The sequence below is a fragment of the Salvia hispanica genome, chromosome 2, assembly GCF_029641045.1.
Source record: "Salvia hispanica isolate PSC_SH4W2 chromosome 2, Shi_PSC_v1, whole genome shotgun sequence".
NCBI lineage: Eukaryota > Viridiplantae > Streptophyta > Magnoliopsida > Lamiales > Lamiaceae > Salvia > Salvia hispanica.
In genome coordinates this window covers 22,672,289-22,697,010 of record NC_142693.1, presented here as the reverse complement: position 1 = coordinate 22,697,010, position 24,722 = coordinate 22,672,289, and the positions used below count along the sequence as shown (strand labels likewise).

The 24,722-nt window shown below is 37.9% G+C and overlaps 2 protein-coding genes and 1 pseudogene across 9 annotated transcripts; all 3 read left to right on the top strand.

Moving 5' to 3' along the window:
- The first annotated feature begins 782 nt into the window (after nucleotides 1-782).
- LOC125208873 (putative late blight resistance protein homolog R1A-10) lies at nucleotides 783-6,686 on the top strand. 7 transcript variants are annotated; one of them, XR_016134916.1, is made up of 6 exons: nucleotides 783-1,058; nucleotides 1,545-4,299; nucleotides 4,468-4,500; nucleotides 4,774-4,886; nucleotides 4,976-5,054; nucleotides 5,903-6,686. XR_016134916.1 is itself a non-coding variant. In XM_048108373.2 (5 exons), exons 2-4 carry the CDS (start codon nucleotides 1,634-1,636, stop codon nucleotides 4,853-4,855), a joined length of 2,781 nt encoding a protein of 926 aa, XP_047964330.1. In that variant the 5' UTR covers nucleotides 783-1,058; nucleotides 1,545-1,633; the 3' UTR covers nucleotides 4,856-4,886; nucleotides 4,976-5,207. The 7 variants fall into 7 exon arrangements, 6 of the variants coding, with proteins under 6 accessions (XP_047964330.1, XP_088919613.1, XP_088919616.1 ...); XM_048108373.2 differs by lacking the exon at nucleotides 5,903-6,686 and having other exon boundaries at nucleotides 4,976-5,207; XM_089063487.1 differs by lacking the exon at nucleotides 5,903-6,686 and having other exon boundaries at nucleotides 4,774-5,207.
- LOC125208943 (uncharacterized) lies at nucleotides 6,671-16,179 on the top strand (annotated as a pseudogene). Its single transcript, XR_016135552.1, has 11 exons — nucleotides 6,671-8,535; nucleotides 9,344-11,919; nucleotides 12,067-12,102; nucleotides 12,246-12,283; nucleotides 12,366-12,502; nucleotides 12,586-12,698; nucleotides 13,417-13,629; nucleotides 13,707-13,739; nucleotides 15,339-15,415; nucleotides 15,507-15,662; nucleotides 15,824-16,179. The product of XR_016135552.1 is annotated as an uncharacterized LOC125208943 (transcript).
- Nucleotides 16,180-16,747: 568 nt separating this feature from the next.
- On the top strand, nucleotides 16,748-20,456 carry LOC125208911 (putative late blight resistance protein homolog R1A-10). Its single transcript, XM_048108441.2, has 5 exons — nucleotides 16,748-19,465; nucleotides 19,609-19,638; nucleotides 19,914-19,943; nucleotides 20,068-20,143; nucleotides 20,223-20,456. Exons 1-5 carry the CDS (start codon nucleotides 17,199-17,201, stop codon nucleotides 20,319-20,321), a joined length of 2,502 nt encoding a protein of 833 aa, XP_047964398.1. The 5' UTR covers nucleotides 16,748-17,198; the 3' UTR covers nucleotides 20,322-20,456.
- The last annotated feature ends 4,266 nt before the right edge of the window (nucleotides 20,457-24,722 follow it).

Here is a 24,722-nt window from a genome sequence, read left to right as displayed (position 1 = left end):
GGTAGAAATTTTGTCACTAGTCCAACTAAAGTACCTGGCTCTAACTCCCTGCAACCATATCCAAACTCTTCAACCTTCGAAGCTTGATTGTCCATCCACATATGAGAGCTCTTTGAGAATTTTGTTTATGGTTGATAAGTGAGAATGTGCATTGAATTCATTATGGTCTTGGTATTTAGCTTGAGTTGCTTGAGATTGGAAATAGAGGAATTTTTGGATCAATTCTTGAGCAAAGAAAATCAGTCATGAAGCATCTACTACTTAATTAATCTAAGCAAGAAACCAGCTTCCACACCACATAAAAACCATAAAACAAACAAAATCATAACTTTTCAACATTACATCAATTTCCCCCAACTTTGTCACGAAACAGTAAGCTTGATCAAAATTTCAGTAGAAATAATTAATTACGCCAGTTAACTAATCAAACAACCTGTACATAACAAGGAGATGAATTTAGAAAGGGAATAACAGCTGACCTTTATCAGTCTCTTTGCTATGGTGAGGCCAATTTTAAGCACTAATGATGTTGTTAACAACAAATCAACCCACTAAGAATTGGACCCTCCCATTATTGGATGGACCTTGACCAATAGAAAAGCCTATATATAGTTCACCCACTTTACTGGGCTTTAAGGTCCAATATAAAGAGGACTAAAAAACAACCCATTAAGTAAATATATGAACTAAGTAATTTAACTTGTTATTAGAAAAAGTTTGATAAAGAATATGTTATTAGAAAAAGTTAAAAATATATTACTCCCCTTCCATAAAAATAAAGATTAAATTTGGGTGATGACACCTAGTTTGGAAAACCTATCTTGATGAAATAGATTTTGGGCATAAAATTTTGTGAATTAAGAAAGAATAAATGAAGCCCAATAATCCCAACTAAGGTAGAATTACATACAGTGGACCTCTTCACTTCTCCATCCACCGCGCCGGAAAAAGTTGTCGGTCGCCGTCGTAGCTCCATGCTCTCTTCATCAGTTTCTTCTCCCCTTCCACTAAGAGAGAACTCAAAGATTTAAAATTCCCATCTCTTCTTACAAAAACAGGTAAGAATCATATCCTACTAAGCCTACTTGATTAAGATTTAGTGATTTTATTGTATTTCCTTAATTTGATTGTGGAATTGACTTCAAAATTAGTGAATTGATCATGAGCCACAGAATAAAATCCAATTTTGGGTTAGGAATTGGATAGGGACAAAGAATTTAGAGCTTCCAATTTGGTGGTTTTGTTTAAATTGTTGGAATGTGATTTGGTGTGTGAAATTGCAATAAAAAATAATACTTGTATAAACATGAATGTTGATTGAAAACTATAGTAGGAAAATTGAGAAGCTTTGATCTATATGTGCAAATGGATGTATTTGAGACTAGTTGAGGATGATAGGAATTAACAAAGGAAATAGAAGAAAATATCCAAAAGTCATATAGTACTTTTTAATGTGAAAAAGGAATTTATGCACATGAATTTTGCTGGAAATTGGTGAATAATGACATTCCATGGCCAGTACTGAGAGACATTTTTTTTGACAGGCCGAATTCTACTCACATAATTCAACCTCCACCACCCCACCACGAGCAACTTTGTTCTTTCTGCCACCGCTAACTCTCAGATCATAAGAATGACAGCTTTTGGTGCTGTTCTTTCTCTTAGGAATACAATTAACAATATTCTCTGTTGTTCTCGTTTTAGCCTTGTTGGCCGTTCTAAACAAATTATAGAAGGCGTGTGCAGTGAGTTGGAGCCTTGGGAAGAAATTCTGGAAAGATTGGACGAGACAAGTCCAAGCAGGAGCAGGAAGAAGGTGAATGCTTTGGATGGAAGAATCAAAGATGCAATGTGGAAATTTGAAGACTCATTGGAATCCCTTCTCGTTCAACAGATTCCTTTACAATTTGAAAGTATTCCAGATATTGTCTCCATTAGTCTGCAGAGTCTGCAAAATGATGTTGATTTCTTGATCCATGCACTCAATGATATGAAGGAGGAGTACATTTATGAAGTAGTGAATATGCCTCAAGACGAACCTATTTCCTCATTAATTGGTTTTCATGGAACATACTCGAAGATGATTGGATTATCTGACCAGTTCCAACAACTCAAAGCCGATCTTATGAGAGCATCTTGCGGCTGGAATTATATGGGTTGGGGAGACCACAGTTGCTATACACTTTATGGAACGGCAGGCATTGGGAAGACCACTCTTGCTATGCAAATTTACGAAGATCCAGAAATTCAGAACAAATATGAGTGCCACACGTGGGTCACTGTAGGCAGAGTACCTCAACCGATCAGTCAAATTTCACAAGGCATTCTTGCTCAACTTTGTGGAATTACACAAGGAGATGAAGAAATAGACGACTGCTTGAAAGAAAAATTGGATGGCAAGAATTGCCTAATTGTGTTGGACGATGTTTGGGAGACACGTGAATTGAATTACTTGGAAGATTCCTTACGAGACATCCAAAATGGATGTATTCGTGTCTTGCTTACTGGTCGACATCGAAAATTGATAAATGCTTATATGCATAATGAATATTCGTACGAGGTGCGGTTTTTGAAAGAAGAAGAAAGTATGGATCTACTATGTGAGAAGGTGTTTGGTGATGACGTTTGTCCTCCTCAACTTCACAAATCTGCCACCAAAATTGCCAAGCTTTGTGAAGGTCTCCCTCTCTTGATAGTTACTGTTGCTGACATCATATCAAAATCCGAGCGGAATAGAAACCCAACCTACTGGAAGGATGTAGCAGAAAAGAAAAATTCAGTCTTCACGGATGCATATAATAAAATATCAAAGGTACAATTCCCAAGTTACGACTATTTACCTCAACGTCTTAAAATTCCTTTTCTGTTTATGGGAGTTTTCCCTCAAGATTACAATATCCCACCTTCGAAGATTATCATTATGCTCACCATTGAGGGGTTGTGGTATGATCGGGAATGTTTCAGAGAACTGGCTTTCTACTACAGTCTTGTTTTACGCAACTTGAAGACTGTCTTTAAATCTTCGCATGAGATTTCTGTTAGCGATTTTAAAACATGTTGGCTTCATTCTTCATGGAGGCATGTGTGTAGAGGAGAAGCTAGTAAGAACAAGTTTTATCACGTCTTAAATAAGTTGGATGATGCTGAAGAAGGTCTAAAAGTTCAGCGTGGCTTGTGTCTTGAAAATAACATTTTATTTGGTATCAAAGAGTTTCGCGATTCAGTGAGATTGAACTGTGCATCCTCTGCACGTTCTCTCTTTTCCTATGGTCCTTACAATCAATATCCAATCCCTATAGATGTCGGTTTCAAGTTGCTAAGGGAAATAGATGCTCTTACACAACGTTTCTATACTTTCCCAATAGAAATTCTGCCACTAGTTCAACTAAAGTACCTTGCTTTAACTTGCAACGGGGAACTCCCTGCAACTATATCCAAACTTTTCAATCTTCAAGTCTTGATTATCCATCCACATCAAAATATAAAACGTTGTGGAGCTCCATCACATGTACCGATACAAATATGGGACATGCAAGAGTTAGAACATATTGAGATATCGGGAAAGAGCCTTGTATCTCCATCTCATGTTGCTTCTTTGAGAAAGCTGTCAACAATTGTGGGTGTGAATGCTAGCATTAGTACTCTCTTGGAACTCTCGAGAAGAATTCCTAACATAAAGAAATTAGGAATACAGATTGAGCTTACACCTTACGATGACCATAACGATCTTTTGAGTTGCTTTGGTTGCATTTCAACACTTGGAAGTTTGGAGACACTCAAATTTAGTATCATTAATCCTGTGGTCAACCATGGTCGTATTTTCCAGGTGACTCCCGGGTCACTAAGGTTGCCACGTAATTTGAAAAAGTTGCATTTGAGTGGCATGAGTTTGCCCTGGGAATACATGGATGTCATTGGCTCATTGCCGAGTCTTAAAGTGCTCAAATTGAGATCATATGCCTTTCAGGGTTCGCATTGGAAAACAAAAAGGCATAGTTTTTCGAGTCTCGAGTTTCTTCTAATTGAAGAGAGTGATTTGGTGCAATGGAAACCAGGATACCTAAGCTTCCTTAAGCTTAAATATCTAAGCTTGAAACATTGCTACAAACTAAAAGAGATCCACAGGCCCGCTTCCGTGTACGCAGAATTTGGACGTATGATCATAGAGATTGAATTGGAGGACTGCAATCCTTTAGCTTTGACTTGGGCCAGCCAATTACAACCAACTAATGATGTTAAGCTTCGTGTTATTGCCTCTTCTTCGTTTTATGAGAAACCAACAACTTTCAAGAGTGAAAGGTTAGTTCTCCAAATGCAAATCAAATCATTTGTCTTTTATCTTAATAGATATTTCAAGAAAGCTATGAGATATTCAAGTTCTAGTTTGCTCACCATTGTATAATATATCAAATTAAGTGTTTTAGGTTGTTATAATTTCTGAATATTTATTTATTAATTAATTTTCAGGGATGGAGCGGACTATATATCTGGGCTGGAAAGGTGAGATACCACATTTTTTTGTGTTATGCCTGATTTTCGCTTTGTTTTGACATCACAAATTAATTTCGTTACACATTCTCTTGTTTCGAATCAACTGAAATTTTGCCTTCGAGGCTTAGAACAAGGACAGCATACAAATCACTTTGCTACTAGGAGTTTTCTCTTGTTTCCTTTTACCAAGAAGATGTGACTGCTGAAAACGTAAAAATATTGTTTATTGTTCAATTTTTTTTAACATGGTACAATTGTCCTGTTTCAAATTCATTTCTGCAGATCCATTTTGGAAGTTGAGGAGGAGAATGATGACGAAGATATGTCTGAAAATGAGGATACAGACAAAGAGGATAATATTTAAGAAATTGCCAATTGGGGTGAGGATGGTGAAGGTATTGCTCATGTGAATGCTATGGAGCTATTAGGAGAGTAGTAACTTTGCTCAATGATCATCTTATAAATTCTACCTGAAAAACGGCAGATATAGGCGAGGGTGATGATATGGATAGCGAGGAAGAGGATTGTGATGAAGAAGTTGACAATCAAGTAGGATGATGAAGGTATTCTGTGTGATAATCAATTTTATTATTGTCTTAGATTAACTCATCCAATATGGAGTAATCAATTTAATTGATCTACCCTATTATCGCTTTTCGATTATGAAGTATTGATTGTACTACCACAATTTTTAGGTTATTGGATTCGATAGAAAATGTTCGATCTTATTTCTAATCTTAACGACGAATCACAAATTCACTGGTATGATTTTGTCTCCTAATAAATGGAAAGTTCGAACTAGTGAATTTAGATGAGCTATAAATAAAAGTAATGATTTTTATGGGCCTTAAATGGAGTCTTATTTTTAGGCCCAAGCCCATTTAACATTATGGGATGAGTTGGAATAGCTCTTATCCTCTCTCGTCCGAATTTTGTATATTTCACTTTAGTCTTCCAACTATATGCTCTCAACTTTTAGAAAGAAGAAAGAACATATCTTATCTGACCAATTTGCTCATACAAAAACGACATGTCATTATTCATTTATTCTCCACCATATTTCTTCCGTTCGCAAGTATAAGTCTCATTTTTATCATTTTAGGACGTTATCATATCAAACATTATGAATTTCATTTCAGGTCCCGCATTATTTCACCTTTTTTGAAACTCGCCGAATCAAATGAGACTTTATTTTACGGGCAAAAAGGGTATTTTTTTTGTTTAAACTTTTAGGATAAGATATTTCCATCCTAACCACATTCACCATCAAAGATGAGAATCATGATCATATATCAGCTTCTCTATTCTTCTCATATTTGTGGTTTGATAATACGTAGTTGAAGCTCTCTACTGAAAATCCCAACTTTGATATCAGAGAAATGACGGTTTATGGTGCTTTGCTTTCTCTTAGGAATACAATTAAAAATATTCTCCGTAGTTCTCGTTTTAGCCTCGTTGGTGGCTCTCGACAAATCATAGAAGGCGTGTACAAGGAGTTGGAGCCATTAGATTCTAAAAAGGTTGGATTACAAAAGTCCAAGCAGAAGCAGAAAAAAAGTGAATGCTTTGGATGGAATAATCAAAGAGACAATATGGAGATTTGAAGACTCATTGGAATCCCTTCTCACTCAACACATTCCTTCACAGTTTGAAAGTATTCCAGAGATTGTCTCAATTGATCTGCAGAGTCTGCAGAATCATGCTCGTTCATTGATCGAGATGCTCAACGATATGAAGGAGTACATTTATGAGGTAGAGAATATGCCTCAAGACGAACCTATTTCCTCATCAATTGGTTTTCATGGAACCAACTCAAAGATCGTTCGATTATCTGACCAATTCCAACGACTCAAAACTGATCTTATGAGAGGTTCTTTCAGCTGGAATCGCGTGCATGCACTTTATGGAACGGCAGGCATTGGGAAGACCACTCTCGCTATGCAAATTTACCAAGATCCACAAATTCAGATCGTATATCAGCGACGCGCGTGGGTCACTGTAGGCAGAGTACCTCAACCGATGAGTCAAATATCACAAGGCATTCTTGCTCAACTGTTTGCTGTAATCAAACAAGGAGAAGAAGAAATAATTGATCACTGCTTGAAAGAAAGATCTGTTCGCAAGAATTGCCTCATTGTGTTGGATGATGTATGAGGTAGTAACATTCTTGTTACATTTCTTACCAACCATAAAAAATGGATATGTTCGTCTTGCTTACTGGCCGACATCGAAAATGGGTGAGTGATTTTTCGTTGCATGAGGTTCGGTTTTTGAAGGAAAATGAAAGTATGGATCTACTATGCGAGAAGGTGTTTGGTGATGAGATTTTTCCTCCGCAACTTCACAAAGCTGCCATCAAAATTGCCAAGCTTTGCGAAGGTCTTCCTCTCTTGATAGTCACTGTTGCTGATATCCTATCCAAATCCGAACAGAATAGAGATCCAGTCTACTGGAGCCCCTGTAGCAGAAAAGAGAAATTCAGTCTTCACGGATGCATATAACAGAATATCAAAGGTACTTTCCCCAAGTTACGACTATTTACCTCAACATATAAAAATGCCCTTTCTGTTTATGGGAGTTTTCCCTCGAGATTATAACACCCCCCTTTCCAAGATCATCATTTTGCTCACCGCTGAGGGATTGTCGCATGCTAAGGGGTTGTCGAATAATTGGGAATATTTGAGAGAGCTAGCTATCAAATATAGTCTTGTTTTATGCAGGTTGAAGACTGTGTATAAAAATTCTCAGCTTCATTCTTCTTACAAAGAGTTCAATGCTAACGAGTATAAAACTTGTGGCTTCATTCTTCGCGGAGGCATGTGTGTAACAAGTTTTATTGTCTCCTTAATAAGTTGAATGATGCAGAAGAAGAAGGTCTAAAAGGCCAACGCGGCTTGTGTATCGAAAACAACATTTTATTTGGCATCAAAGAGTTTTACGACTCAGTGAGATTGAACTGTGCATCCTATACTCGTTCCCTCCTTCTCTATGGTCCTTTCCACCAATATACAATCCCAATAGATGTTGGTTTCAGGTTGTTAAGAGAAGTAGATGCTCTTACCCAACGTTTCTACACTTTTCCTGTAGAAATTTTGTCACTAGTCCATTTAAAGTACCTTGCTCTAACTTGTAACGGAGAACTCCTTCAACTATATCGAAACTTTTCAACCTCAGAGTCTTAATTATGCATCCACATATGAACATTAGACGTATTAGAGCTCCATCATATGTACCAATACAAGTATGGGACATGCAAGGGTTAGAGCACATTGAGATATTAGGAAAGAGCCTTGTAGCTCCATCTCATGTTACTTCCTGGAGGAATCTCTCAACACTTGTAGGTGTGAATGCTAGCATTTGTACTGTATTGAAACTCTCCACAAGGATTCCTAACATAAGGAAATTAGGAATACAGATTGAGTTGATGCCTGATAATGACCATAACGACATTTTGAGATGCTTTGGTTGTATTTCCACACTTGTAAGTTTGAAGACACTCAAAGTCAGTATCACAAATCCCGTGGTCAAGCGTGGCCATGTCTTCCCGAAGGCTCCATGGTCATTGAGGTTGCCACGTTATTTGAAAAAGTTACATCTGAGTGGCATGGGTTTTCCCTGGAAATACATGGATGTTATTGGCTCTTTGCCAAGGCTTGAAGTGCTCAAATTGCGATCATACGCCTTTCATGGTTCACACTGGAAAACAAAAAGGAGAAGTTTTCCGAGGCTTCAGTTTCTTCTAATTGAAGAAAGTGATTTGGTGCAATGGAAACAAGGATCTAGAAGCTTCCCTATGCTTTCGTGCCTAAGCATGAAACATTGCTACAGACTGGAAAAGATCCCTAGGCCTCATATTCCGTACTCGTATATGAGACCTGCTTGGATGTACTTAAATGGATATAAGATCATTGAGATTGAATTAGTAGACTGCAATCCTTTAGCTCTGATTTGTGTTAGCCAATTTCAACCAGATAAAGGTGTGAGGCTTGATGGTATTGCCTCTTCTACTTTTTATGAGAAACCGACGACCATCAAATTTCAAAGGTCAGTCCTCCAACAACAAATCAAATCATATAGTTGCTATAACTTCTGAACATTTATGTATCAATTTTCAGATATTCTATCTGTATGGTCAAAATCTATAGTTGTATTATCATGTTGTTATATGACTTTAAGAATTAAGTTATTTTTGTGATTCAAGGAAGACGATTCTTTTTGTGTTATGCATAACTTTGGTTTTGTTTTGATATCAGAAAGTAATTTCATTACATATAATATAATGTTGTTTTGAATGGTTTGTCTGATTCATGTAACTGATGTTTTGCACTAACAAGGACAACATACTAATCAGTATTGCACGATGTCTGATTCATATAGGGGCAAAAAGACAAAATTACCTCTCAAATAATTAATGGAATAACAAAGACCAATATGCAATCACATACTCTATCTGCCTACTTCATAATAATGGATTCTGTTATAAACAATTTTCTATTCTGAATGTTGTATCTTTATGTACTTTATCAAAGTACTAACCGACAAAAGAAGATTGATAAAGATTTATAGACATTTTTTTATTATCATGCTTTATCGTCATTAGTATTAGACTAATATATATGTGCAATAATGGCAACTTTTTTTGGATGGCCTAATTGGACTGATGATTTTTGGGTAGCATTACTCAGATTTCTCCATTCTTTTCATTTTCATATCACTGCTTTGATCACAATTCACACACAACTCATCCTCTCTCCACAACCACCATTCCATACCAGAGAAAAATGACTGCTTATGGTGCTGTGGATTCTCTTAGGAATACAATTTACAATATTCTACGTTGTTCTCGTTTTAGCCTCGTCGGTGGCTCTCAACAAATCATAAAAGGAGTGCAAAAGGAGTTGCTTCCATTGCAAATAACTCTAGGAAGATTGGACAAGACAAGTCCAAGCAGGAGCAGGAAGAAGGTGAATGCTTTGGATGAAATAATCAAAGGCGCAATTTGGAGATTTGAAGACTCTTTGGAATCTCTTCTCATTCAACACATTCCTTCACAATCTGAAATTCTTCCAGAGATAGTCTCCATTGATCTACAGAGTCTGGAAAATTATGCGAATTCGTTGATCCAGAAGCTCGATGATATGAAGAAGGAGTACATTTATGAAGTAGAGAATATGCCTCGAGACGAGCCTATTTCCTCATTCATTGGCTTTCATGGAACCAACTCAAAGATGATCGGATTATCAGACCAATTCCAACTGCTCAAAATCCAACTTATGAAACGCCAATCCAGCCGTGTGTACATGCTTTATGGAACTGCAGGCGTTGGAAAGACCGCTCTTGCAATCCAAATTTACGAAGATGCAGAAATTCAGAGCAAATATGAGTGTCGCGCGTGGGTCACAGTAGGCAGAGTACCTCAACCGATCAGTCAAATTGCACGAGGCGTTCTAGCTCAACTGTGTGGAATTACACAAGGAGGTGAAGACATTAGCGTTCACTGCTTGGAAGAAAGTCTCCATGGCAAAAAATGCCTCATTGTGTTGGATGATGTCTGGGACAGAGAGTTAGTTAGATTCTTGGTGCGTTCCTTTTATGAACGCCTAGGGAATATCAGTGTCATGATAACTGGTCGACATCGAGCATGTATGTTTTTTGAAATGTTTGATCACATAAACAATATTGTTTCTCACAATGAGGTGCGGTTTTTGAATGAAGAAGAAAGTATGGATCTATTATGTGAGAAGGTGTTTGGTGATGAGATTTGCCCTCCTCAACTTCACAAAGCTGCCACCAAAATTGCCAAGCTTTGTGAAGGTCTCCCTCTCTTAATACTCACTGTTGCTGGCATCCTATCGAAATCCGAGCAGAATAGAGATCCAGTCTACTGGAATGAAGTAGCAGAAAGGAGAAATTCAGTCTTTACAGATGCATATAATGATATATCAAAGGTACTTTTCCCGAGCTACGATTACTTACCTCAACATCTGAAAATGCCATTTATGTTTATGGGAGTTTTCCCTCAAGATTATCACACACCCCCTTCCAAGATCATTGATATGTTGACTGCTGAGGGGTTGTTATCCTGTTATGGCAAATGGTTGAGTAGTCTAGCTATCTTCTACAGTCTTGTTTTATACACCATAAAGAGTATTAACAAAACTTCTCATAATGTATACACTTGCGGCTATAAAACTTGTCGGCTTCATTCTTCATGGCGGCACGTGTGTAGAGGAGAAGCTAGTAAGAAAAAGTTTTATCATGTCCTAAATAAGTTAGCTGATGCCTCCGAAGAAAGTCTAAAAGGTCAGCGTGGCTTATGTCTCGAAAACAACATGTTATTTGGTATCAAGGAGTTTTGCAACTTAGTGAGATTGAACTGTGCATCCTCTGCTCGTTTTCTCCTTTTCTATGGTCCTTACCACCAATATCCAATCCCTATAGATGTTGGTTTCATGTTGCTAAGGGAAATAGATGCTCTTGCACAACGTTTCTATACTTTCCCAATAGAAATTTTATCTCTAGTCCAACTAAAGTACCTTGCTCTAAAATGCAATGGAGAACTCCCTGCAACCATATCTAAACTTTTCAACCTTCAAGTCTTAATTTTCCATCCACACATGAAAATTAGACGTCGTGGAGCTCCATCATATGTTCCTATACAAATATGGGAGATGCAAGAGTTAAAGCATATTGAGATATTGGGAAAGAGCCTTGCAGCTCCATCTAATATTGTTCAATTGGAAAAGCTCTCGACACTGGTAGGTGTGAATGCTAGCATTTGTACTATCACGGAACTCTTCAAAAGAATTCCTAACATACGGAAATTAGGAATAGAGATTGAGCAAGCACCGTATGATGACCATAACGATCTTTTGAGTTGCTTCCGTTGCATTTCAACGCTTCAAAGTTTGAAGACACTCAAATTCAGCATCACAAATCCCGTGGTTAGGCATGATCATGTTTTTCCGGTGACTCCATGGTCATTGAAGTTGCCACCTCATTTAAGAAAGTTACATTTGAGTGGAATGGGTTTTCCTTTAAAATATATGTCATTGGCAATTTGCCAGGGCTCGCTGCACTCAAATTGCGTTCCTACGCCTTTCAGGGTTCACGGTGGGATGCACAAAGGAATAGTTTTCGTGAGCTTCAGTTTCTTCTAATTGAAGATAGTGATTTGGTGCAATTGAAACCATCCCTAGGCTTCACTAGTCTTAATTACTTAAGCGTGAAGCATTGCTACAAACTAAAAGAGATCTGTAGGCCTGCTTCTCTGTACACAGATTTCAATACTGTAGAGATTGAGTTGGAGGACTGCAATCCTTTAGCCTTGACTTGTGTCAGCCAATTACGACCGGGAGATCTTAATACGCTGAATGTTATCGCCTCTTCTTCTTTTTACGAGAAACCGACAACTATAAAAATTCGAAGGTTAGTCCTCCAACTGTGCACATCAAATCATATGTCTAATGTCTTAGTCTTAACATATCAAGATAACTGCGGCAACTATCAAAATTGTCTGAATGTAAGTATTTACTTAAGTTCTTTAGATTTGCTAATTCTGAATATTTATTTCAGACATGGAAGCGGCAAGTTACGCAGGCGGGAAGAATGGTAAGATACCATGTTTGGTATACGCATTCGAGGTTTAGAACAAGGATGACATACAAAAAAATGTGACTGTTTACTGCTAAATTATTGCTTCTTGTTCATTTTTAATATAGTACAGTGGTCCTTTTTCTAATTCATTGCTGCAGGGAAGTTGAGGATATAAACGAAGATCAAAATTTTGAAGGTATTAAATCAATTAAGAGAGAAGTAGCTTTGTACTATGATCATCTTTTAAATAAACATTGGCACTTATGTTGAGTATATAGGCAAGGGTGATGATGAGTATACAAATACAAGTGAGGAGCATGAGGAAGAGAGTGATGGTGAATACACGTCTGATGATGAGGATACAGAAGGCGACGATTTGATGAAGATATTGCCACTCGAGGAGAGGGTGATGAAGGTATTAAATATGTGAATGCAGGGCAGTAGCCTTGCATAATAGAGTAATCGTTTGTTAAATTTGTACTGGTGTTGAGTGTATAGGCGAGGGCGTTGATGAGGATACAGAAGAAGAGGATGAGGAAGAGAGTGATGACGAATATGCGTATGATTATGGCGAATAGGAAACAGAGGCAAGCACCAACGTCAAGGAGGATGTGAGTTTGTAGATTGTTTTGTTTGTTTCATGTAGAAGAATGTGGTTAAGTATTTGATGTTGTGTTTGGTTGTTTTAGCATAGGAGTGTGACTTCATGGGGATGTTTGAGGATAAGGAGGTTGAAGGTGAAGAACACTGCAGATTTTTGGGAAGCCATTGTAATAGGCTTAGAAAATGTGTTCTGTTTCAAATTGTTGTTCATATTACACGGTCTCTCCTTTTCTATGGTCCTTACCATCAATATCCAATCCGAATAGAAGTTGGTTTCAGGTTGCTAAGGGAAATAGATGCTCTTACACAACGTTTCTATACTTTCCCAATACAAATTCTCTCACTAGTCTAACTAAATTACCTTGCTTTAACTTGCAACGGAGAACTCCCTGCAACTATATCCAAACTTTTCAACCTCAAGTCTTGATTTGATTATCCATCCACATTTGAATATTAGACGTTGTGAAGCTCCATCATATGTACCAATACAAATATGGGACATGCAAGAGTTAGAACATATTGAGATATTGGGAAAGAGCATTGTAGCTCCATCTCATGTTGCTTCATTGAAAAAGCTCTCAACACTTGTAGGTGTGAATGCTAGCATATGTACTCTCTTGGAACTCTCCGAAAGAATTCCTACCATAAGGAAATTAGGAATACAGATTGAGCTTACGCCTTATGATGATCATAACGACCTTTTGAATTGCTTCGGTTGCATTTCAGCACTTGGAAGTTTGGAGACCCTAAAAAAGAGATCTACAAGCCTGCTTCTGTGTACACAGAATTTGGGCGTATGATCATAGAGATTGAATTGGAGGACTGCAATGCTTTAGCTTTAACGCGTGCTAGCCAATTACAATCAACTAATGATGTTAAGCTTCGTGTTGCTGCCTCTTCTTCTTTTCACGAGAAACCAACAACTTTCACATGTGAAAGGTTAGTCCTCCAACTGCAAAATTAAATTAAGTGTTTTACGTTGCTATAATTTCTGAATTTTATGTATCAATTTTCAGGGATGGAGCTGGCTATATATCTCGGCTGGAAAGGTGAGACACCATGTTTTCTGTCCGTATGTTCAAAATGAATCGTTGTATTATTAAGTTGCATGGATTTAGATTACCATGATCTTTGCTTTTTTCGACATCACAAAGTTGAAAGTAGTTTTATTATATATACTGTTGTTTCGAATCAACTGAAATTTTGCATTCGGGGCTTGGAACAACGACAGCAATAAGTCATGTTGAGAAGTGCAGAAGCAGAATACATACTTATAAACTATTGCTAATTGTGCAATTTTAACATTGTAAAATGGTCCTCTTTAAAAGTAATTACTGCAGATTAATCACTGTTCGCGAATATAAGACCTCTTGTCAGTTTGTAAGTTATCTTGTTCGCGAATATAAGACCACTTTGAGGCTTTCAATCTGCTGCCTGCTACAAAGTCATACACATGTAACTCAAAGTATGTGTAATTCAACAACTTGCGTTTTGGTTTGATTTCCAATAAATGAATCATCCGTGTTATTAGGTTGTCTCCTGAATTTAGGTATTGTAACTTATGTTTGATTCTTAGCAAAGAGAAATTATGGTTATGGTATTTAGGTTGAGTTGTTTGGGATTGGTAGTAGAGGAATAATTTGACCACTCAAGATATGCAAAACTCAATCTTATTACACAACACATAACCAACACGAAGGTCATTGTTATTTTAAAATGACTCAAAAACCAACTAATAATGACATCCGTATGAGATGCATAACTTTTTACCATCAAATTGGCATATCCCATGGTCAGGATTTTGACTGCGTTTTGTATTAAGATCAATTCTTGTTTTGATCAAAATCCGTGAGGGTAGAGTTGTACCTAAAACAATTATAATAATGAAGATGATTATTATGAAGAAGATTATGAGAATAAGGAAGAAGATTATGAAACAATAAGATTATGAGGATACAAATGAGGAGAACAAGGAAAAGGATTATGAATGAATAGGATTATGAGGGTTATGAGGATATAGATGGGAGACAATAAACAGGATTATGATGAAGGAAGATTATGTGGATACAAATTGATTTACCTATCCTACACTCGGACCGATACTGCCTGTGTAGTTGGAGTGGCATGTCGAGCTAGATAGACACTTTATCAAAGAAAAATGTGGAGCTTCCGGTTGTACAATCTGAAAATCAATTAGCTGATATTCTGACTAAAGCGGTGAGATCCAAGAATTTGGCAGAGATTCTTAACAAGCAAGTATCTACTTAACTTAAGGGAGAATGTTAGCAATCAGCTACTGGAAATCATGATAAATATTGAAGCTATGATTTATAATCTAATCCATGCAATTATTGTGTAAATATATTGATCTTTCCTTATACACACATATATAACTCCTTATAAAGGATGAATTCTTGACTGGAAATGCACAACAAAATAAAAGTCGAAACAATTCAACGCATTTCCAATCCTCTCGTTTCATGTCGTCGTACATAATTTGCCCAAGCTGCCGCAACAAAGTGATATGCTCCATGTAAACAAAAAGGACTACACTTGGTCTAAATTGAATGATTCCACACACATAAATTCTTGATTCTTGTTCATTTTTAACATTGTACAATTGTGCTCTTTCAAATTCATTAATGCAGATCCAACTCAGGCGATGAGGATACGGACAAAGGGGATGATTTTGATGAGATGGCCAATTGGGGAGAGGATGGTGAAGGTATTATACATGTGAATGTTATGGAGAGATCGCATTTTTATCCTTTTCAAAAATTGTTTCTGGAAAATTTGTACTAATTTTGAGAATATAGGCAAGGGTGATGACAAGGATACAGATGAAGAGAGTGATGATGAATATTCGCCTAATTCCGAGGATACAGAGGAAGAGGATTGTTATGGTGATTATAAGGATACAAAGGAAGATGATTTCGACGATGAAGATTACAAGGCTCTGTTCGGAAGAGTGGGTGAGTTGAAAATAAACGAGTAATCTTGGTTCGACAATCATTTGGTTGCACAATTAAATTAGCATGATGGCCCTAAAAGCCATTTTTACATTGACAAACTAAATCAAGATAAGTTATTAATGCATCAAATTAACACATCTTACCTACCAAATGGGATACAGAGGATGATGAAGATTATGAGGATACTGAGGAAGAGGATTCAGACAATGAGGATTATAAGGATACTGAGGAAGAGGAAGAGGACGAGGATGATGATGATTATAAGAATACAGATGATGATGAAGATTACAAGGATACTGAGGAAGATGATTCAGACGATGATGATTATAAGGATACCGAGGAAGAGGATTCAGACGATGAAGATTATAAGGATACTGAGAAAGAGGATTCGGACGATGAAGATCGTGAGGATTTAGAGGAAGAGAATTATGATGAAGATTATGAGGATACTGAGGAAGAGGAATATTTTGAGGATATATATGAGGATGCTATGGAAAGGATGGAGAAGATTATGTGAGGATACAGATGATGAGAACAAGGAATAGAATGATTAAAAGAATAATTGAGCTAAATATTCAGTGACCAAATTGTAATCCGACTTATACATATTTTTTAAATGAAATAGTGATTGATTTTAGTCAGTTTCAAAATATAACAATTACAGTAATCTAATAGTGTACTACACAAATAAAAATATCTAGTAAATTACCTAAGTTAATTTCAGGAAAACAAGGATACAGACGAGGAGATTATTGAGATACGGACGAGGAGAACGAGGATACAATGATGACGAATGTACGTATGATCGCCAGCATACAGAGGCAATCAAGATTTTAGATCATTCCAGGAAAATCAAGAAAGTTGGCCCCATATTTGTATAAAATCAGGAAAAGTATTTACATACAAAAGCAGATTGGAAAAGATGATTTATATTATTACGCGTTATGAGCATTATAGTACTTATTAGAATAATATTTCAAAAGTGATAAAGAAGAGTAAAAAAGCCTTCAAATCAGGAAGTTAGGCACAAAGTGTATGAACACAATGAGACCATATATTGTGTATAGCCAAATTAAACTGAGATTTACTCATATCACATTACCAGTTTTATTCCTTCCACCACCAGCTTTCATACAAGAGACATGACGGCTTACGGTGCTTTGAATTCTCTTCGGAATACAATCAACGATATTCTCTGTTGTTCTCGTTTCAGCCTTGTTGGCCGCTCTCAACAAATCATGCAAGTCATGCACAAGAAGCTGGAGCCGTTGCCTGAAATTCTGGAAAGTTTGGACAAGACGAGCCCGAGCAAGAGCCGGAAGAAGGTGAATGCTTTGGATGGAAGAATCAGAGATGTTATTTGGAAATTTGAAGATTCGTTGGAATCCCTTCTCACTCAACAGATTCCTTCACAACTCGAAACTCTTCAAGAGATAGTCCCCGTTGATCTGCAGAATCTGCTATATGATGCAAATGTCTTGATCCATGCGATCGAGGGTATGAAGAAGGACTACATTTATGAAGTGAATTAAGCATATGCCTCGAGACAAGCCTATTTCCACAGAAATTGGTTTTCGCGGAACCAACTCAAAGATGATTGGGTTATCAGACCAATTCGAAAAAGTCAAAACTCATCTTCTGCAAAGATATACGCGTGTGTATGGCCTTTATGGAACGGCAGGCATTGGGAAGACCACTCTTGCTATGCAAATTTATCAAGATGAAGAAATTCAGAGCAAATTTGAGTGTCGCGCATGGGTCACTGTAGGCAGAGTGCATCAACAGATCAGTCAAATGTCACGAGGCATTATAGCGCAACTCTGTGGAAATATACATGGAGATGAAGAAATAGGCGACAGCCCGGAAGAAGTAGGTGACTACTTGAAAAAACAATTGTATGGCAAGAATTCCTTGATTGTGTTGGATGATGTCTGGGAGGTGACAAATGCATGGTATTTCTATCATGTACCATACATAGAAATGGGATGTATTAATGTCTTATTTACTGGCCGGCATCGAAAATGGATTGGAGATTATCTGGAAGGTAGTTCGTTGTATGAGGTGCGGTATTTAAACGAAGAAGAAAGTATGGAGCTACTATGTGAGAAGGTGTTTGGTGATGAGATTTGCCCTCCTCAACTTCACAAACTTGTCACCAAGATTGCCAAGCTTTGTGAAGGCCTCCCTCTCTTGATAGTCACAGTTGCGGACATCCTATCCAAATCCGAGCATAACAGAGACCCAGTCTACTGGAATGAAGTAGCAGAAAGGAGAAATTCAGTCTTCACGGATGCATATAATCAAATATCAAAGGTACTTTTCCCAAGCTACGACTACTTACCTCAAAGTCTTAAAATGTCTTTTCTGTTTATGGGTGTTTTCCCTCTACATTATGACACCCCACCTTTCAAGATAATCACTATGTTGACTGCTAAGGGGTTGTGGTGTGATTGGAAATGTTTGACGGATCTAGGTTTCGACTATAGTCTTGTTTTACGCAACTTCAGGAGTGTCGATAAAACTTCTTGTGAGTCAACTTATCGCAAGTATAAAACTTGTTGGCTTCATTGTTCATGGCGGCACGTGTGTAGAGGAGAAGCTAGTAAGCACAAGTTTTATCGTGTCTTAAATAAGTTGATTGATGCCGGTGAAGAAGTTCTAAATGGTCAGCGCGGCTTGTGTCTTGAAAATAACATTTTATTTGGCATCAAAGAGTTTGGCAACTCAGTGAGGTTGAACTGTGCATCATTTACACGTTCTATCCTTTTCTATGGTCCTTACCACCAATATCCAATCCCTATAGATGTTGGTTTCAGGTTGCTAAGAGAAATAGATGCTCTTACACAACGTTTCTATACTTTCCCAGTAGAAATTCTTTCTCTAGTCCAACTAAAGTACCTTGCTCTAACTTGTAACGGAGAACTCCCTGCAACTATATCCAAACTTTTCAACCTTCGAACCTTGATTATTCATCCACATCTGAATATTAGACATTGTAGAGCTCCATCATATGTACCAATACAAATTTGGGATATGCAAGACTTAGAGCATATTGAGATATTGGGAAAGAGCCTTGTAGCTCCATCTCATGTTGCTTCATTGAAAAATCTCAAAACACTTGTAGGTGTGAATGCTAGCATTTGTACTGTATTGGAACTCTCCAAAAGGATTCCTAACATAAGGAAATTAGGAATACAGATCGAGCTAACGCCTTATGACGACCATAACAACCTATTGAGCTGTTTTGATTGCATTTCAACACTTGAATTGGATATACTCAAATTGAGTATAACAAATCCTGTGGTCAAGAAAGATCATGCTTTCCCGGTAACTCCCGGGTCACTCAAGTTGCCACATAATTTGAAAAAGTTACATTTGAGTGGCATGGGTTTCCCGTGGGAATACATGGATGTCGTTGGCTCTTTGCCATTTCTTCAAGCCCTCAACCTGCGATCCTACGCTTTTCAGGGTTCACATTGGGCAGCTAAAAGGTATAGTTTTAGGAATCTTCGGTTTCTTCTTATTGAAGAAAGTGATTTGGTGCAATGGAAGCCAAGATACGGAAGCTTCCCGAACCTAACATACCTGAGCATGAAACATTGCTACAAACTAAAAGAGATCGGCAAGCCTGCTTCTCTGACTCTGTGGTCAAGTGAAAATCCAACCAGAATGATTGAATTAGAGGACTGCAATCCTTTAGCATTGATTTCGGCCAAACAATTAATACCGGATGATGGTGTTATGCCTCATGTTATTGTCTCTTCTTCTTATTATGAGAAACCGACAACTATCAAACTTGAAAGGTTAGTCATCCATCTACAGATCAAATCATGTCTTAGTCTTCAGGATAACTGTGAGTTCAAATTCTAATTAAATTTTGATGTATCGAATTAAGTGTTTTCGGTTTATGTATATAACTTCCGGATATTTATGTATCAACTTTCAGGCAAGTCAAGCATATGACGAATCAGGAAAGGTGAGACACCACATTTTCTATCTGCAGTTCAAAATCAGTCATTGTGTTATAGGGTTGTTTCACTTTGGTTTGACATCACAAAGTAATTTCATTACATGTACTGTTCCCTGTTTTGTTGAATTAACTGAACTTTTTTGCATTTGAGGCTTAGAACAAAGGCAACGTAAGCTTTCTCTCATTTCCTTTCAACTAAAAGATGTGACAGTTGAAAACATGTAAATAACTTTTTCGGATATTTATGTATAACTTCTGGATATTTATGTATCACTTTTCAGGCAAGTCAACCGTATGAAGTATTATGGGAGGTGAGACACCGCATTTTTCTATCTGCAGTTCAAAATCAGTCATTGTGTTATAGGGATGTAAATTATTTTTTCTTGTTCAGTTTTAACATTGTACAATGATGCTCTTTCAAATTCATTACTGCAGGTCCAAGTCTGATGTTGAGGAAGAGGATGATGATGGTGATGTGAAGAAATTTCCGACCAAGGGGAGGATAATGAAGGTATTGTATATGTGAGCTTTGTATAATGATCTTCTTTTCCATTTTAATTGAAAAATTGGCACTAATGTTGAGGATATAGGCAAGGGCAAAGATGAGGAGAATGAGAAAGAGAATGGTGACGAATATACGCATGATCATGAGGAAACAGAGGCGAGCGCAAACGTCAAGCAGCATGTGAGTTCATTGAGACATTTTAAATTTTCAGTATCAGATCAGCTATAAAGAAAGATTATGTAATCCACTTTTGAATCTGCTGCTACACAGTGCTACACATGTAAATCATGAATTTTCTCTAAGAATTCAACAACTTGTGTGGTGATTTCTTGGTATTTTGGTTTGATTTCAAATAAATGAATTATTAGTGTTGTGTGTTAGAGTATTATGTTGTCACCTGAATTCAATAATTAAAACTTATGTTGGATTCATTCTGTGGGATTGAGTATATGATTGAAAACATTACTTGAGCATTTAAATAAATCTGAGGTTGGATTATTAGCAAAGAGGAAAAAAAAATACTACTCCTTAACAAAAACAAGAAACCAGCTCACACCACACAAAAACAAAACAAAATTGCAACAGTACAATTGAAAAGCAAAACAAAATTACAGCTTAGCAATATTTAATCAATTTTCCCTAAATAAAGACATCATAATTATTCCCAGATAAAATCAGTCATGAAGCATAAAATGAACAGTATTCTCAAATTTATAATGAAGCATAAAATTGACGCCAGTAAACTAATCAGATAACCAAAGAAAATAAAGATGAGATTAATTTTGAAAGGGATAAAAGTATAAAACTGCTGACCTTATTCACTCCCTATGCTAAGGCGTGTAAGAGCACTCCCAATGGCGACGGCGAAAATCCGGCGATTTTTCGCCGGATATCGCCGACTTATTGCCGGCCATTGGGAGGAGTTCGGCGATTTTTCGGCGAAATTCCTACCGATTTTACGCCAAGCGGCGTTTTAACGCCGGGCTATCGCCGGATCATCGCCAGCCACTGTGGGGAGCTGTTCGGCGATTTTTCGGCGATGATCAATTTATTTATTTTTTTTTTTCCCTCAACGGTCATAATCTAATTTCCACCCCTATAAATATTTCATCCTCTTCCTCCATTCATCACCCACAAACTTCATTCACACAAATTTTCAATCTTTTTTCTCTCCATCTTTATTAAATGAGTTCTGATTCATCGTCTCGTGCTCAGTCCGACGAGGAAATATCACATTCTTCTTCCGAAGAAGAGGTACCTCCCGCTCCCACCGGATGGGATGTAGCGGGTTTCGCCAACAACCCAATCAACAACTATATCTCCCGCTACATACAAAGCGAGATCGCTCGAATGCAGCAGCCACCCCCCCAACGGCCAATCCGCCGGCGGCGCCGATACATCCCTCGCAACCACACTGGTGCGCACGATCGGCTGTTCGCCGATTATTTCGCGGAGGAACCACGTTATCCGGCAGATGTATTTCGTCGCCGGTTCAGAATGCGCCGCTCCCTCTTCCTGCGCATTGTTAATGCGTTGTCCGCGCGTTACCCCGAGTTCCGGCTCCAGCGAGACGCAGCAGGGAAGCCCGGACTATCGCCCCTACAGAAATGCACTGTTGCCATCCGGCAGTTGGCATACGGAGGGTCCGCCGACATGTTCGATGAGTATCTGCAATGCGGCGAGACGACTGGCAACGAGTGCCTGAAGAATTTCTGTCAGGGCGTGCGAGAGATATTTGGGGAGCACTACCTTCGCTCGCCGGACGCAGCTGACTGCCAGTTCCTACTGGATTGGCACTGGAGGACCTACGGCTTTCCGGGGATGCTCGGCAGCATCGACTGTATGCACTGGCAGTGGAAGAACTGCCCAACCGCGTGGCGAGGCCAGTTCACTACCGGCTACAAAGGTACGCATCCCACCATCATTCTTGAAGCCGTTGCCGACCAACGGCTTTGGATTTGGCATGCTTATTTTGGTATAGCCGGGTCGAACAACGACCTAAATGTTCTCAATTCCTCGCCCCTTTTCAACGAGCGGATCAACGGGTTAGGCCCCTCCATCGAATTCACGGCCAATGGCAATGTGCATAACATGGGGTACTACCTGGCTGACGGCATCTATCCGCAATGGCCCGTGTTTCTGAAGACGATCAGATGCCCACTCGGAGATAGAAGAAGGTATTTTGCCCGAGCGCAAGAGTCTGCGCGCAAGGATGTGGAGAGGGCATTTGGGGTGCTCCAATCGCGATTTGCACTGGTAAAGGGCCCGACGCGCTTTTTCTACCAGGGGGATATTGCCGATATCATGTATGCGTGCATTATCATGCATAACATGATCATCGATGATGAACACGAAGGCGTCCTCGACGTCACCAACGACCCAAGTGTTGCATCATCGAGTCACGGTGTCTCAACCGAGTCCGCCCGCCAGGGTGTACCGCACAACGAACATGAACGGTTCCAGGCGTTCATGGACATACACCAGAAGGAGGCCCATCAAGCACTACAACACGATATCATCGAAGAATTGTGGGCAAATAGAAACCGCGCCCACCGCCCTTGAATTTTTTTTTCTTTGAATTTTTTTTTTGATTTTTTTTTTCCATTCGTGTACTTTTTTTTTTTTTTAATTTTCTTCGTTGTAATGTGTACCCGTGTTTAATACAACGAACTTTATTACTATTATTTGTTTTATCTTATAAATTAAATAAGCTAGCTTTATTATATATAAAAATAAAACAATTAAATTAGTGATGATGTAAAAATGAAATGTTGAGTTAGGGAGAAATAAGGGAGAAACCATTGCAGAGGTTGGCTTAAAGTTGGCTAAAAACTGGGGATAAATTTTGGTGCTGATGTGGCGCTGATGTGGCAAGAGTTAGGGAGAAATAAGGGAGTTTATCCCCAAACCATTTGGAGTGCTCTAAGCAAGCTCTGAAACAGATTGTCTTAATCAAATTAACTTCACTTACAATTGATGGGCCTTAAACGAATGAAAAGCCCATTGGCCCAATTGACATGAGCTTTTAGCATAGGCGTAATTGACATGGGTTTAACAAAGAGCCGAAGGATCTAAAATGAAAAGGTTGACCTGTTCGATGAAATGCCTAAACAATAAATTAACTCATGAAGTAAGAAGCTGTTTGGATGAGAAGTTTCCCGGGAGATCCCCCATAAACTGTCATAGAAATCCGCATATTAATGAGTAATTTCGAATATTGTGGATGCCATCCAACTTCAACTGTTCGATGAAATGTCTAGTCAAAAACACATCACTTGTTTGATGAATTGTCTCACGAAAAAAATGGAAATTATCTTGTTCTTGACACCGATGAGTTTAGTACTGTAGGTTTTAACGTGAAATTGGTAATATAGATGAGAGATCAAAAGAAAAAGGTAATTGGATAGAAAGGCGGTAATTTTATGGGACGTACTAAAATGGAAAAAGGAAGACTATTTTTATGAAATAGAGAGAGTATAATAATGAAGATACAAAGGAGGATATTATTATGAAGAAGATTATGAGAATACAGATGAGGAGAATAAGGAAGGGGATTATGAAAGAAGAAGATTATGAGGATACAAATGAGGAGAACAAGGAATATGATTATGATGGAACAAGAAAATGAATGAATAGGATTATTAGGGTGATGACGATATAGATTATGATTAAGAATATTATGTGGATACAAATTGATATACCTATCCTACACTCGGCCTGGTATTGCCTATGTAGTTGGAGTGTCATGTCGAGCTAGATAGACACTTACAGAAAAATGTGGATTTTCCGTTCGTACAATCTGGAAATCAGTTAGCTGATATAGTGACTAAAGCGAATAAGGCAAAGATCCATAACAAGTTAAGTATCCAAAATCCAACGACTTACTTAACTTGAGGGGGGATGTTAGCAATCCGCTATTGGAAATCATGATAGAGATTGTAGCTATGATTTATAATCTAATCCATGCAATTATTATGTAAATGATATGTTGATCTTTCCTTATACACACATATTAAAACCCTATTAAAGGATAAATCCTCACTTGTAATTACACAATAAAATAAAAGTAGAAACAATTCAATACATTTCCAATCCTCTCATGGCCTGCTGCAAACACAAGTAAATAAAAAAGACTAGAAGTTGAATGATAGTATTAATTATCGTTTCTTGTTCATTTTTAACATAAAATTGTGCTCTTTTAAATTCATTACAGCAGATACCACTCTGACGACGAGGATACCGACACAGGGGATGATTATGATGACATATCCAGCTTGGAAAAGGATAGTGAAGGTATTATCATACATGTGAATGTTATGGAGACACATTGTTACATTTATCATTTTTTACACTAACAATCTAAATCAAGATAAGTTATTAATGCATCAAATTAACATATCTTACCTGTGTGATACAGATGATGATGATGAAGATAATAAGGATACCGAGGATGAGGATTATAAGGATACTGATCAGGAAGAGGATTCGGACGATGATGATTATAAGGATACTGAAGATGATGAAGATTATTCGGATTCTAACGAAGAAGATAGGAAGAAGAAGATAATAAGGTCACTTAGGAGGG

Bases quoted from the DNA above. Each gene is read 5' to 3' on its own strand.
- LOC125208873 (XM_048108373.2), top strand. From the start codon at position 1,634: ATGACAGCTTTTGGTGCTGTTCTTTCTCTTAGGAATACAATTAACAAT. The intron at 4,300-4,467 runs GTTAGTTCTCCA...ATTAATTTTCAG, and splicing joins ACAACTTTCAAGAGTGAAAG to GGATGGAGCGGACTATATAT. The intron at 4,501-4,773 runs GTGAGATACCAC...TCATTTCTGCAG, and splicing joins TATATATCTGGGCTGGAAAG to ATCCATTTTGGAAGTTGAGG.
- LOC125208911 (XM_048108441.2), top strand. From the start codon at position 17,199: ATGCCTCGAGACAAGCCTATTTCCACAGAAATTGGTTTTCGCGGAACC. The intron at 19,944-20,067 runs GTGAGACACCGC...TCATTACTGCAG, and splicing joins CGTATGAAGTATTATGGGAG to GTCCAAGTCTGATGTTGAGG. The intron at 20,144-20,222 runs GTATTGTATATG...TTGAGGATATAG, and splicing joins CCAAGGGGAGGATAATGAAG to GCAAGGGCAAAGATGAGGAG.